This window comes from Hippoglossus hippoglossus, chromosome 11, assembly GCF_009819705.1.
Source record: "Hippoglossus hippoglossus isolate fHipHip1 chromosome 11, fHipHip1.pri, whole genome shotgun sequence".
In the NCBI taxonomy this organism is placed as follows: Eukaryota; Metazoa; Chordata; class Actinopteri; order Pleuronectiformes; family Pleuronectidae; genus Hippoglossus; species Hippoglossus hippoglossus.
The window spans coordinates 4,008,460-4,022,790 of record NC_047161.1 but is presented as its reverse complement, the minus strand read 5'-3'; the positions used below and the strand labels follow the sequence as shown (position 1 = coordinate 4,022,790).

Below are 14,331 nucleotides of genomic sequence, written 5' to 3'. Positions count from 1 at the left end.
TTTATCAGAGTTCACACAGCTCAGGCTCGGGCTCCAAACCTCCGTCTTAACCACATCTGGTGCAGCTGGCAACTTCTCAGCCTGTGTTTATCTGAGTAAACTCATTCAAAACACGGCTAAGAAAAGACGCAGAGACCAAAACTGCCACTACTGGTTATTTTGTATTAATCTGACAAATATATAATCGAGTTATTGGTCCATAAAATATTTGTTATCACATTTTCTGGTACGATTGTTGTTTTTGTAATTTTTGCTCTAGAACTGATCAAATTAGCCAAGATTTTCTCTCTTCTTGCATCTTTATGAATTATGTATCTGTTGTTTAATGTTTATTAATTGATTTATTGGTTTAGAGATTATGAAAAGTTCCCAAAGCCTGATATCATTTCTAAAGTCTTAGAAATCACCTAAACAATCAACAAATGATCAAATGACTGTAGTCATTGATTCATTTTCTGTTAATCGACTGACGGATTAATCCTCAAATCATTTCATCTGTGTTTAGTTGTTTGCTTTTGTCTTGTTAGTGACATCAGCTAATGTGATGGTGCGTTTGATGTGTGTGTGCCTGCACACAGCCGGGTGGGTACAGCGGGCTGGTGGAGGTGCTCGAGTTACATAATCCCCATCACCCCCCCGCTCAGTGGAGGAGAAGAAGGAGGCAGCTGCCGACTCCCATCTCGTCATCTTCAGCCTGCTGAGGCATCTCTCGCCTTCTTCTCCATCTTCTCCTCTCTCCCTTTTTCATTTCCTCCTACTCTCCTCCATCTCCTCACCCGCAAGTTCTCCTTCTCCTCTCTTTTCCTATATTTCCCCTTTTCCTTTCTCCTCTTCTTTTCTTCCTCCTCCTTCTTTTGTTAACATCTCTTCTCTTCTCTTTTCTTCCTTTCCTTCAACATTGCTTCCCTCCTCTTGTCCTCTTGTGCCTCCCCTCTCCTTACACTCTTCCTCTCCTCCTCCTTTTCTATCGTTCTCTTCCTCTTCTCCTATTTTCCCCTCTCCTTCCACCCATTGTCCTCTCCTCTCTCTCTTTGCTTTAACATTCCTTACTTCCTCTTCCTCCCCTTCTCGTCCTCCTTTCTCCTTTTCTTCTTTTTTCTTTGCCTCCTTTCCTCCCCTCCTCCTCTGTTTTCTTCCTCCCTTCTCCTTCGACTTGTTCTCTCCTATTTTCTTCCCACACCTCTCCCCTTCCTCTCCTCTCTTCCTCTTCTTTATCACTCATCTCTTGTGTTAACTCTGACACACAAACGATGTGTTGTGATGGAGTGACTGTATCTGTTCGCTGATCTGCTGCAGCTCTCGTCTCAGCTGCTGCAGCTGGTGGACGCCCATCTGCCCACACAGTGTGGTCCGCTGGCATTGTTCAGGCGTGTTGCTGGCACGCCGGCGTGGTGCGGCGCATACTGATGACACCTCGTCGCTCGCAGCTTTTCCCCGTGAAATGCACATCTTTCATGGAAAAAGCTGAAGCCGCCGGGGCCGTCTGAAAACATGTGAACGCTGTGCATATGGCTGCCACGAGGAGCTGCCACACTGGCCACCATTTGGCGTGGTGAGGCCCAGCAGGGCAGCCTGTCGAGCAAAACATGAACGTGTCACAAGCTGGTGGCGCGGGGAGGCGGGGGTGCGGAGCCGCGTAGCCTGGTGGTTATTTGTTGGCCAACAGGCAGAGGGGGCGTTCAGGGGAAGGGGGGGGAATCCAGTAGCAGGGGGGGTGCAGTTGTGGGATGAAGCTGCCACTTTGCTGTGATGTAATATTGTTATTTATTGAACAGGCCGAGCTCCACTTCCACACAGCAGTTGAGTTTATTACATCTGTTTTCCAGAGGCGAGTCGGTGCCGCAGCTCATCAGTGTGTGTTTGGATCTGCAGCTATTTCCTGATTATTATCCGTCAAGCACTTTAATGAAGCGCCCCCCCCCCCCCCCCCCCCCCCCCCGGCTGCAGCTGATTGGTTTTAAGCTCACGTCAGGTGGGTGCTGGGATCCAAAAGCACGTTTCCTGCACCCTGACGTCACTTTGGCCCCGAGGGGGGGCACAAGTAATCACATTTCCCACTCAACCAAGATGGAACAGAGAGAGGAGGGGGGGGGGGGGTGCTGGGCGGGCACACTCTGGCCCCCCCCAGCCTGATAGCTCGCGTATCTTTAGGGATCACGAGTCGGGACACCTTGAGACTGAGGACGAGGTCACCCTCTCGTGTTTGAAGGACTGTTATGAAGCGATGGTGTGTTGGGGGGGCGGTCGAGTCAATAATTGTGCTTTGAGTAAGATGTAATAGAAGAAGCACATGTTTAAGTAACATTAGCAAAGTGTATTGATTCACATTTCACTAAATTATTAAAGCCAGTCGGACGCTGCCCATGCTTTTCACTGAAAGGAGACGTGTTGTGGTCAAACTCAGGTGCCACAGAATTTGTGCTTCTTTTACCTTCACAAAAAAACCTTAACAACACTGAAAAAGCATCAAATGTCTCCTTTTAATCAAGTCGCCCTAATGTGCTTTTCCGAGTCTTGGTCGGTTTGGTATCGGCGGTGAGGATCCCTCCCTCTGTGACTCGTCTGCAGTTTGAACAGTGCAATAATCTTCGTTGGGAGTTCGAACGTCCTACACATGACGAGTTTTCTCTGTAAACACAACCGGAGCCTCATGACTTCATCTGTTTTCTCTTTCCCCCCGCCCTCCATGTTCGTGGTCGTGTTCCACAACGCGCTCTGGTTTTCATCACCGGCAACTTGCAGCGTTTGTGTACATTCCTCTTTATTGTTTTCCCGCGGGTTACAGGACGGTTGCACAGATTGATGAACGTCTCGAGCATGTGGCCGTCCCCTTCGACCACCGCGGCCACCCCAGCATCCATACTGAGGGAAATATGAGCGAGCCTGTAATCACTCCCTGCTGCTTTTTTAACTCCGGCACCGGGGATGGAATATATATATATATATTTTGGTCTTTTTTTTTAGGGTAACGCCGCCTTGTCCCTTTCCCCTCATTGGAGCTGATGTTTCCTGTTCTTTCTCCACGCTCCAGAGCTCAGCTTCATGGGTGTCATTCAGCACGAGGGGGTCCTGTTTGCGGTTTGTTATGCAAGAGGGGCAATCTGAGCTGTAATAGCTTACACTCTCCTCTCCAACCATACGCAACCACTAATACGATTTTTGTTGGGCAGTAATCACTCACGGCTCGGTTTGCCAGCGCGGTCTAATACAAGACATATGTGTCAAGCTGTGCAAACAGTGAAGCACATGTTCAGGGAAAGTCTGCCTCCAAATCGTCTCACCGCGCAAAAATAAGCGTTTATTACCTCAAATTGGTTTTGTTACAGAGACTGGAGGTTGAGCCGCGGTAATCGTGACTCTGAGGGGAAGCTTCGGGATCCTCTCTCCCTTTTGGAGGAACACCGTGCCAGTGCTTTTTGCCAGGAAGACACAGCCGACGTGATTCCCCCTGTCGGATGGCGAGGGAGCTCACGTGGTCGTTTGCATGCACGACAACACACACACACACACACACACATCTCTCTCTGTTCCCTCTCCTGTCAAAGACCTGCACATAAACAAACACCTGCCCGCTCCACATGTGCCCGGGTTGCTGTGTTTCTGCTGGCAGGGTGCCTTTGTTTTGCTCCACGGCAGCGCAGGGGTGTGGACACGTTATGTAATCTGTGGCGTGTGGCTGGGATATATAGAGAGAGAGGGGGGGGGGGGAGGGAGAGGGAGAAGGGTGTGACAATAACACGCACTCAGATGATGATGACATAAACTAGTGACCTCCTCTGCGCCCCCCCTCCCCCCTCGTGTCAGCCCCCTCCCCGAGTATTCCCGGCATCGCTCTCTAATTTTGGGAACCGCAGAGGAACATCCTCTTTCACCCTCGATTAACATTTCTGCAATCTAGGACAGAATTGTTACCGCTGCTCCTTGAGGACTCCGATGTCATGTGCAGGGCACGAAAGCCACAACGTGTTTTTCCATCTTGTTTCCATGGTCATAAGAAGGAGGAAGAAACATGCGGCTGCCAGACGTATTCCTCATTTTTCTCTGTGGGTGAGCGAGCTGCGAGCGCACTCGTACGTTCATGTGAAGAAAAGCTCAGTGTGGTTTTTTTACCCATTTACACAAAAAGTAGTTTCTTTTAAATTATAGATAATCAATTAGCCAATTTAACTTTATTTGTGTTGCACCCTTCATACAGGTTTGTGCAGTGCAAAGAGCGTGAGAAGTGAATGATGAGAATAAGACAAAATAAATAGAAATGCAGACAATGAAATAGATTTTAAAAGCTGTGGTAACAATGAAAGTAATAGAAGAATCAATACAAGAAGAAGAAAGAAACTTAATTTACTGTGAATTATAGGTAAAAGTCATATATTTGTGGTACATTTCTAGTAATTTGTGAATTTATGGTTGTTGCACAAACTTGAGACTTTAATTAAAAGGATTTGAGGTGAACTAATCGTGCATAGGGTGAAATTTAGACTAAATAAATGAGTAATAAATATTCACCAAGGTGTAAATGTTTCTTTTATTGAAATTCACCTGGAAGTCACCGATAAACTCAACACAAATTACTGAACTAACCAAAGTAACAAACTCAGAACTTAGACCTGTTTAAATTTAGAACCAGTACAGTACAATGAGTGCATACCTCCGCCCCGGCTAACGCCCCATCCCGCCATGCTTAAGAAGGTATAAACAATTTCCTGGATCCGCCCGTTTATCTGGATCCGCTCCAAAATTGAACCGGGTCTTTCTTGGGTCATGCCACAAAATTTTATGTAAATCGGTTCAGTAGTTTTTCAGACAAACAAATATAAGCTCCTTGATGGAGGCAATAACCAAAATGTCTCGTGTTGAGCCAGAAAAAGCTTCACATAAATGGGAAGAATTAAAATAAAAACTGCTGCTGGTGCCTCAGTTGGATGAGAGTTTACATTTTAAAATCTTCACCCGCATTTTTGTATTATCACTTTTCATAAACCTGCCGTTTTGCATTTCCTCCGATCGACTCTGATTTATTCCTTTTAAAAACAAGACAGAAGTAATGGAGATGTAATTACACCTCAACGATGCTTCCTCCCACAAAACTGCGCTCGTCTTACCTCCTCTCTCTCTCTCTCTCTCTCTCTCTCTCTCCCTCCATCCCTCTGTGTGTCACCCATTCACAGCACATTGAGCCCGCGTATATAATTAATATTGATTACAGTGACACGCAGTCAGCCCTGTGCCACCTCCCACACGTCCATATGGTTGGTACAGAAACAGGTTCCTCACCTGCTGGATTGTGGGTAATGACTGTGACGTACAGAAGGTCGCAGAGGAGCGACTCTCTCTCCCCTCAGGGGGGTAAACAGCATTTGAATATGTAAATGGGTCTGTGGGTTAGATCTCGCTGTGATACAATGAGAATAAATCCCCTATATCGACTTGTTTGCAAACTTAACCTACACATTATACATACTCGTGCTGGTGACGCTTGTATGGTTGTGTTATGGTGCACACGCACACGCACACGCACACACACACACACACACACACACACAGTCCTCATCCCTCATGATTACACTAGTTTCCACACTGGAACAGTTCACTTCTCTGGGCTGTGGAAGAATATCTGTTTCTCATTTGGAGGAGCTTCATGCTGCTGCAGCTGTGTGGGAAGCATCCCCAGTATCATTAGTTACGTTGTGCACTGCCTTCGCTGCAGAGACGGAGTGTGTCCGTGTGTATGTGTGTGTGTGTGTGTCTGTGTGTGTGTCTGTGCAGCGCCGCTCACAATGTTTTCTGTTCTTGTCTTTCAGATAAAATCGAGGAGGCACAGAAAGAGCTGAAAGAGCCCAAAGGCTCACAGAAAGGTAAGAAATCAGCTTCATCAAGATTTAATGGAAGGAGTTTAGATTCATTTTTCAAGAAGAGATATGGAAGGTTTTATCTTTCACTTTCATTTATCTTTCTTACAAATTTCGAAATTTTGTAAAAACTATTTTGGTCATTGCTCATTTATCACCTGGGTTTTTTTTTTTAAATGAATAACTGATTCAACGTAAAACAGATTTAATTCAGGGGTCTTGAATGTAAAGGGATTTATTTTTTAGTGTCTCAACAAACATTTATTATATAGTGTCTTTCTGTACAGCTGCGATTTTAGGTTTATCATAAATTCACTTCATTTAATTACTATAAAATATAACATTTCCAGATTTGTCAGTTAAAATTATTGTGATATATGCGTATTCTGCGTTTTACACAGTGAAAATAGTTTTAATGCATTTCTGGTATCTGGTAATTTCTCTGGCGCTTTTCTTTCCAATAACAAAGTAAAAAATGGGCTGTGTCAAATTATTCCAAGAAGGTGTCCCTGAAATATTCTTTTATCTTGTAGTTTCTTCAGTTGAGAAAAAATTCTGAAACTCTATTTTAAGTTATGTTGTATTTACATATAAGTGAAGCTTATAGTAATATTTATTTCACCAACAGTTCCTGTGCAGCATTTGGGTTTTTGCAGCAAATATTCCCATAACTTTCTTCAGTAAAATCATTATATAGGATTTATTTTGCATCTACAGTTCTGATTGCACATTTACAACAGCCATGGTTTTAAAATAGTGTTTTTAATATCAATTTGTGACGCATGAAAAATCTGAGACACATTTTAAGTTTAATTTGGTGCTTGTTTACAACCAGTGAAACTGTGTTGTGCAGTATCACTATAGTAATAAACCTTATTACACATAGGACGGGAATTTTCTTTTGTTAAGTTGGTTGTGTAACTTTATTTAAATAGAGAAGCCAGTTTGGTTGAACTGGGATTGCTTCACTGTGTCTGTTCAAACTGTGCCTGAGAATAAATCATCTGAACTCATCTCGTCACTTAGACATTGTCCTTTTAAATACCATCCAGCTCCAACCATTGTAAATGAGACTGGGTGGAGACACTAAATGGAAACACAGTACAATTAAAAATATCTCAAAGTACTTTTAAAGGTCTTCATGTCCCCGCCTGCCAGTCAAGGCTAATCTCCGTGACAACCACCTTTTAAAAAGAAGTTAATTCTGTCAGGAGGAGTTTCACTGGATCACAGAGGAAAGGATCTTTAGTTTTTAATTCATATATTAAGTAATATATAAAGAATCATAAATACAGATGGAAAATATGGAATTTAAAATGTGTGATTATCATCTTATTATATCTGGAAATAGCCGAAGCAGACTTTTCTAAAAATAAAGAAAGAGATTGAGAAATGTTGTTTGTTTATGAAGCAGTTATTAAGATGGAAGACTTGTGAAGTCATGGAATCTTTTTTTGCACATTTGTCCGAGCGGAGGGTTGGAAGAACAAATCCTTTTCCCATGTCTTTCAACGTCTCATTACAGCGGCTTATTTTCGACAAATCAGAGGGTTTGTTTACAGAACACGTTGTGTTGGTTGTGTGCGGCTCTGCAGGATCACCGGCTGCATGTTGGCGTGGTGAAAGGATTAACCTATGTAAAGACGAGATGAGGTCAGAGCTGTGAAGGAACCCTGACCTCATCTTGGGAAATACCTTCACAAGCCAGGAAACTGTGACAGGTCACTGCCAGCATTATGCAACATGTCCTTTTAAAACCACTGGCCTGAGTCATTATGGAACACCATGGTATGGGTGTAGCCCTTTTAAAAGCAGAACTGCATTATTACTGGAATGCAGTGTTGAAGACATGCACATTCAGCTTCTCATAACTGTGAGATGCATTTGTTTCACACATCCGCTGATCAGCAGAGCCTCCATAGATCAACATATCTGAGAAGAAAGAACTCGTTCACTTATGTAAGTAATGAAGCGTGGGCCGCAGCCATATTAGTCACAGGAAATAAACAAACTGTAAAAAAAAAAAAGTGTCTAAATCAGGGGTGAAGAAATGTTTTCCTGTTCAAAGTGTTAAAATTGATTTGAAACAACCTTTGCAATGGGTGTGTCTGATGTCAGATGGTAGTGATGGTGATGCCACTCGCAGCTGATTATAGCTGAAACAACTTGCTCAAACAAATCTCGACCATACATGTCTTGCAAAGACAGTAAATCCTATTATGTTCTAAACTGTTGATGCAAATTAGGAAAGAAAATATACTATAACACTATTAATGTTTGAATGACAGTTATATAACCGACAAGTCCAAAATACTCTCGTATCATGATAAGATAATGGTGGGTTCTCTCTTATCCACCATCTTATAAATTTGGAAATATGCACCAAACTAAAACCGAATGCCTGAAACTGCTGATTCTTAAATCAAATAAAACATAACAGGATTATCTGAACTCTAAACTAAATTTGTATTTAATTAGTGAAGCAAGTATAATACGCCAATGGGGAAAATGCGACTGTACAGCAGAGGAAATAGAGTTTATTTTCTCATCTGGGACGTATGTGGTCATTCAGCAAATATGGTCGAGCGCTGGGAACATTTTGTAAAAATGATGGTGTCATTCTGCAATTCTGCTTTTCTCATAGTTGTGTCTTCGTCCACAGGAATATCTGAGAGCAGTCGCAGAAATGCAGATAACATCAAAGGCCTGAAGAGGAAAAAGGTTGTTGCAGAGAATCAGCTCAAGAAAATCCCGAAATCTCCAGTGAAGAAGCCTCTGCAGTCGAAAACACCTGAAACTGTGCTTCACGGAGCTTCATCGAAGGAAACTACACCTTCTTGCTCCTCCTCCTCAAACAGTCCTTCCCACAATCCTTCGACATCCCCCGGTGGTGTAAGAGAGCCACATGATGCCTCACCAGTTGCAGCACCCCCTGGGGAGGGGTCTTCTTCAGCTGATGCTGAAAGGCTGAAGGAGGAAGAAACATCTCAGAGGCCGCCATCGCTTGAGACCACTGATGTTGAGGAAGACTCTTTGATTGCTGCCGAGGTGTCGCAGGCCAAAGACGTCAAGAGCGAGGATCCCAGCTTCGAGGGAGACCCTTACCACAGCAGTGCTCCACTTGATGTTCTACTTAAGGCCATGGAGCCCGACTTCAGTTCGCTGGCTGAGAGGAAAAATGCCTTGCAGGTCACAGCCATTGGAAAACCAGCTTCCAGCCTTCATGCTCAATGCAGCGGTGAATTAAATACAATGCCAGCTGTCAATGTTGGTCTCCAGACCCAAACCTCTCATATGCAGACTTATTATATTGACAAACAAGGCAACGTTATTGGCATTGCGGCACCGCTGCAGAGGAATGTGCAGACATCCACACAGGGTACACCAATGCAGTCGTCTCCACTGGTTTCACCACAATTTATGCATGTATCTTCGAATCCTGAAAAGCCTGCCTTGCACATGAGCTTCAATTCTGGACCATCCACCATAACTCATGCACCTGTTCCCTCGGGTTCCAACGCTTTGCCACAAAGCCAACCACCTGTTGTGCACACATGCCAGTCCATCTCTGCAAGTGTGCCCAGCACCATTCAGGTCCCAGTTACACCCGGCAGCAACCATGTTCAGATGGCCACTGTAATGAACTATGGTGCTGAGCAGGTTTCCAAGGACCAAAAGCCTAAAAAGCCAGGGAAATACGTGTGTGAATACTGCAGCCGAGCATGTGCAAAACCCAGTGTGCTGCTCAAACACATCAGGTCCCACACAGGAGAAAGACCATATCCCTGTGTTACTTGTGGTTTCTCATTCAAAACCAAGAGCAACCTGTACAAGCACAAGAAATCACATGCTCATGCTATTAAACTGGGTCTCATTGCTCGCTCTGAATCTGGAGGTGGATCATTATCTCAAGAATCTGACAAAGCCCTTGGGACGCATTCAGATGCGGAGGAGAGCGGTGACAGTGATGAGGAAGGTAGCACTGCGGACTTGGACCCTGACTCATCACAGGGCTTTGTGGCAGCTTTGTCTGAAAATAGTTTACAGAATGCAGGTACAATCCAAGCAAGCCAAGGGGAAGTGGATTCACCAGCTATGTTCGACTCTGTCAAACCAGCACATTGCCAGAGGGCTCATGAGCCCAAAGTTACTGCTGCACTTCCAAAAGTTGTCGTATATCCAGTAAATGTCTCCCCTCTGAGGGCAGACAGCCCAAGAGTTACAGGTGCAGCACCTGAGCAAGCTGCTGCACAACGGCAACGAGACTTCCAGACTGCCAATCTGAGATCCAGCATCACCGTCCTGTCGTCTCTGAAAGAGGTGGACGGTGCGAATCCCTCACTAGATACTGTGAGTGAAGATGAAGACCAGCATTGCAAGTCTCCACTGTTAGGTGGACACGCTCAGCTTCAGAGGCAGCAAGCAACAGACTTTTCTCAACAGCAACAAGCCAAGTGTCTACTAAGCCCCCGCAGTCTGGGAAGTACAGATTCTGGGTACTTCTCACGCTCGGAAAGTGCTGACCAGGCCATGAGTCCACCGAGTCCTTTTGTAAAGATAACTCCACCAGTAGATATTGACATTGCCAAGAACACTCTTCCAAATATCCCCCCTGTGGTTGCCACAGTGATGCATGTAGCAGCTGAGCAAAAGCCACGGGCCACAGTTGGACAGATGCGTCCACCCTTAGAAGCCAAAGCACTTTCTCTGGAGGAACGAATTTCAAAGTTAATATCTGACAATGAGGCAGTTGTCGACAACAAACAGCTGGACAGTGTAAAGCCAAGGAGGACGTCCCTCTCAAGGAGAGGTAGTATAGACTCCCCCAAATCATACATATTTAAAGACTCTTTTCAGTTTGATCTTAAACCGATGGGAAGAAGGTCAAGTTCCAGTTCAGACATCCCCAAGTCCCCATTCACCCCCACAGATAAATCTAAGCCAGTATTTCTTCTCTCTGTACCTTCTCAATACCCACCAATGGATTGTTTGCCAATTACGAGGAGCAACTCTATGCCCACGACACCTGGACACTCAGCTCTTCCTCTTAATGTTGCTCCCCTTCCTCACCCTTTACGAATTTGTCAGTCATTTGATGAAAAACATAGTTCGTTCAATGATGACGTATTTTCCTCAGCCCCGTCAACCCCAAATCCAGCAATACATTCTCGTACATTAGTCAGACAAGCCGCTGTGGAAGACTTTTCCACAAGTGAAGGACATGGCATCCCTACTGTTCGCTCCATGGATGAGGGCTATCACGGTCCAAGCAGTTCCACTGAAGTGATGCAAAGGAGCAGATCTTTCGAGCATAATCAGGACAGAAACAGAAAGCCTCTACAGAACAAAGGCACAATGTACGAGTGTGAAACCTGTCGTAACCGCTACCGAAAGTTAGAGAATTTTGAAACTCACAAGAAATTCTATTGTTCTGAGCTTCATGGCCCAAAAAACAAGCCACATGCTGTCAAAGAAACGGATCAAGATGTATTTCACGTTAACGTACAGCAGCCCTTAGTCCCCAGATCAACTGGTGTTCCAGGAATACTCGATCAACAGACATCTATTAGAAAAAGAAGGAAAATGAAAAGTGTTGGAGATGAGGATGATCAATCTCCAACCGAGACCATTCCCCCTTGTTCTGTTACCTTTGAGCCACCAACAGCTCCGGCTAGTCGGACGTTTCCTCAGCATGCTGTAATAGACGTACAGCCCAAAATGAATCAGCCAAAGCTACCTCAGATTCAGCTCGTAGCAAGAGGTATAAATACTCCAGATTCCAGACTGTCACCAATACGAGAGACCCAGATCAGCACTTCCACTAAAGGAGATCTGCAAAGGCAAGGCAGCGGTACGTCAGTCATCAGACACACCAACTCTCTCAGCAGACCCAATTCGTTTGAGACAGAATCTATTGACAGGGCCTCTCCTGTTGATATTATGGAGAAGGATCCCCCGAACAAACCCAAACCAGACGCAATAGCAAATGTCTCAGCTGATGGCTACCATGAAGAAACATCCAAACCCAAGAGTATTGACTATGGAAAACAAATGAAGGAGCAATGCACTGATTGCACAGGAGCACCAGTTGGTGAAAACTCGACTCCTGTTCATCAGTCGCGTTTGGTTCGTCAAAATAACATTCAAGTTCCTGAGATTTTCGTCACAGAGGAGCCTGACAGAGAGCATGAGACACAAATATCTGAACCAGCAGATAAACCTGCAGAACAGTTCAACTGGCCTCAGAGAAGCGAGAGTTTATCAAAGTTACCAGCAGAGAAACTGCCGCCGAAAAAGAAAAGAATTCGTCTTGCTCAAATGGAACAATCCTCAGGTGAATCCAGTTTTGAGTCCAGCCTCTCGCGAAGCCTCAGCAGGGACAGTAGTCTCTCTCGTTGTTCCAGCATCTCAGCGTCTTTCGACAGAGATGAGACATCTAGGTCAGAGAGTCCATCTAGAGGGGAGTGTGTTGGCAAAGTTCCTGAGCCTAAAGGTTTGCCAACAGCCTTCAATACTCTCGGTGTGCCTGGAATGATGAGGCGTGCTGCATCTGAACAGATCACTTGTACTCAACCCTCTGTAGAGATTTCATGTGACTATCGCAGCAAGTCTTTTGACTGTGGCAATGTATCTCCAAGCCGATCTCTGTCACCCGTTGGCCACCCAAGGGGTGGAAATATCTCCCACGTTGCCCAGGTGCCACTTATTGAAAGGAGGCGGGGGCCATTAGTTCGCCAGATGTCTTTAAAGATAAGCCCAGAGAGTCAGCAACCTGTTCGCAAAGCAGTTATACCTCTAGATAAACCTCCAATGACAAATGTTAGCTCCTTAACTCAGAATAGATCCCAGCAGATTCACATTGCCAATAGGCGCCCTATGGCTCAGCCTTTTATCCTTCATAGTGGTGAACAACCATTGCAAAAGAATGAACATATGGTGCAAAGCATTAATTTGGGAAGCCCAACTCAACAGGCTCAAGTCCATGGCCTTCCACACCCTTGGCATCAAACATCAAGGGTTCCAATATGCCAAAAGATACAACCGCCTCTGAGCCAGATCATAATTTCTCACGAGAATGTCAAAAACAAACCATCAGATTCTGAAGAAAGGAAATCTTTTGTGCCCAAATACCAACTGCAGTGTGCCGCTCTGAGAGCAAGCCAAACATTTTCATTCCCCAGCACACAGGGCACTCAGATAGCCATGCCACTTTTAACGATACCAATTGCCAATCCGATTTTGAGTATTTCAAAATCACCTGATGTGATCCAAAATGTATATGTTGCTCAACCCAGTCAACAGGCCTCTGAGATTAAGGCGCAAACTGTAGTTTTGTCAGGTAAACAGCACAGAAACCCGTTTGATCAGACCCAAGCAGGTGCGATACCACTGCCGCAGATCCTGATCACCCATGAGCAGATGCACCCTGCTCCCTCTCTGTCCAGTAAAAATAGCCTCTCATCCACTCACAGTGTCGACAGTGATACTCATGCTGTACCAACTGCGAAGAAGGACAGGATTCAAACGGAAACCGTGAACACTCACAACCACATCGGAGAGCGAGCTCCTTCTCTTGGGTCTTTACATTGCACACAGAAATTAGCGTCAGTAACTCTGTGCCCTCAGCAGGAACCCACTGCTTCAAGTAAACGAATGCTGTCGCCCGCCAACAGCTTGGACATCTACATGGAAAAGCACCAGAAACGGGCTAAGGATGAGCACGGCGTGGCCTGTCTCACTGATGGCAGGTCCGTCAATTATCTTAATTCCAAGATGTCTGAGGTAACGCGGCAGCGGAAGTTTACACTTGTGAGGCAGGTTTGCACGACGGAACCAGTGGACAGTCCCATTGAAACTGAGGCTCCACCGCTGCCCCAGATTAAAACAGACGGGGTGAAGGACTCGGAGGCGACTGATGACGTCAAGCCTATGTCACCTGACAGTACCGGGCTGGACAAAGACACAAGCACAGTTATTCATGAGGCAGTCGCTGCCGTGAATGCTACACCTGGTAGCCAGGTCATCTGCACTCCAGCTAATGAAACTCTGAGGCCCCAAGAGAAAGCTGAGGATCAGAGGTGGACGCCTGCTAAGTCACCTATTAAACCTTCCAGTTTCCATGGGAGTCAGGTGAAACTGACCACATCTGTGTCTGTGGTCAACACGAAAGACAGTCACCGCCTGTCTTTCCCAAGCCTGAAGACTGCCACCACATTCACATGGTGTTTCCTGATGAAGAGGAAACCTCTCCATGTTCAGCAGACTGACCTGAAGACTTCAGCATATGCAGCCTGGACTGTCAGCCCCAACAACCCTAACCCACTCGGGCTGCCCACCAAGGTGGTCATGTCTCTGTTTGACTCCAAGCAGACTTCCAAGAAAATACACTACACCTCGGCCATAAGAACCAATGGAAAATCTGATTCCCTGTCTTACTCTGCCAAGCTGAAAGAAGTCATGCCCAGGGTAAGAACCACATTTC

At 45.3% G+C, this 14,331-nt stretch overlaps 1 protein-coding gene across 6 annotated transcripts in view; it reads left to right on the top strand.

Annotated features, from left to right (window-relative positions):
• hivep1 (HIVEP zinc finger 1) overlaps positions 1 to 14,331 on the top strand; it is a 52,458-nt gene that overhangs the window by 33,169 nt on the left and 4,958 nt on the right. For all 6 annotated transcript variants that reach the window (XM_034599278.1, XM_034599276.1, XM_034599275.1 and 3 more), the window contains 2 exons: positions 5,802 to 5,855; positions 8,512 to 14,315. In XM_034599278.1, coding sequence (XP_034455169.1) covers positions 5,802 to 5,855; positions 8,512 to 14,315 — 5,858 coding nt within the window. The remainder of the gene's footprint in view (positions 1 to 5,801; positions 5,856 to 8,511; positions 14,316 to 14,331) is intronic.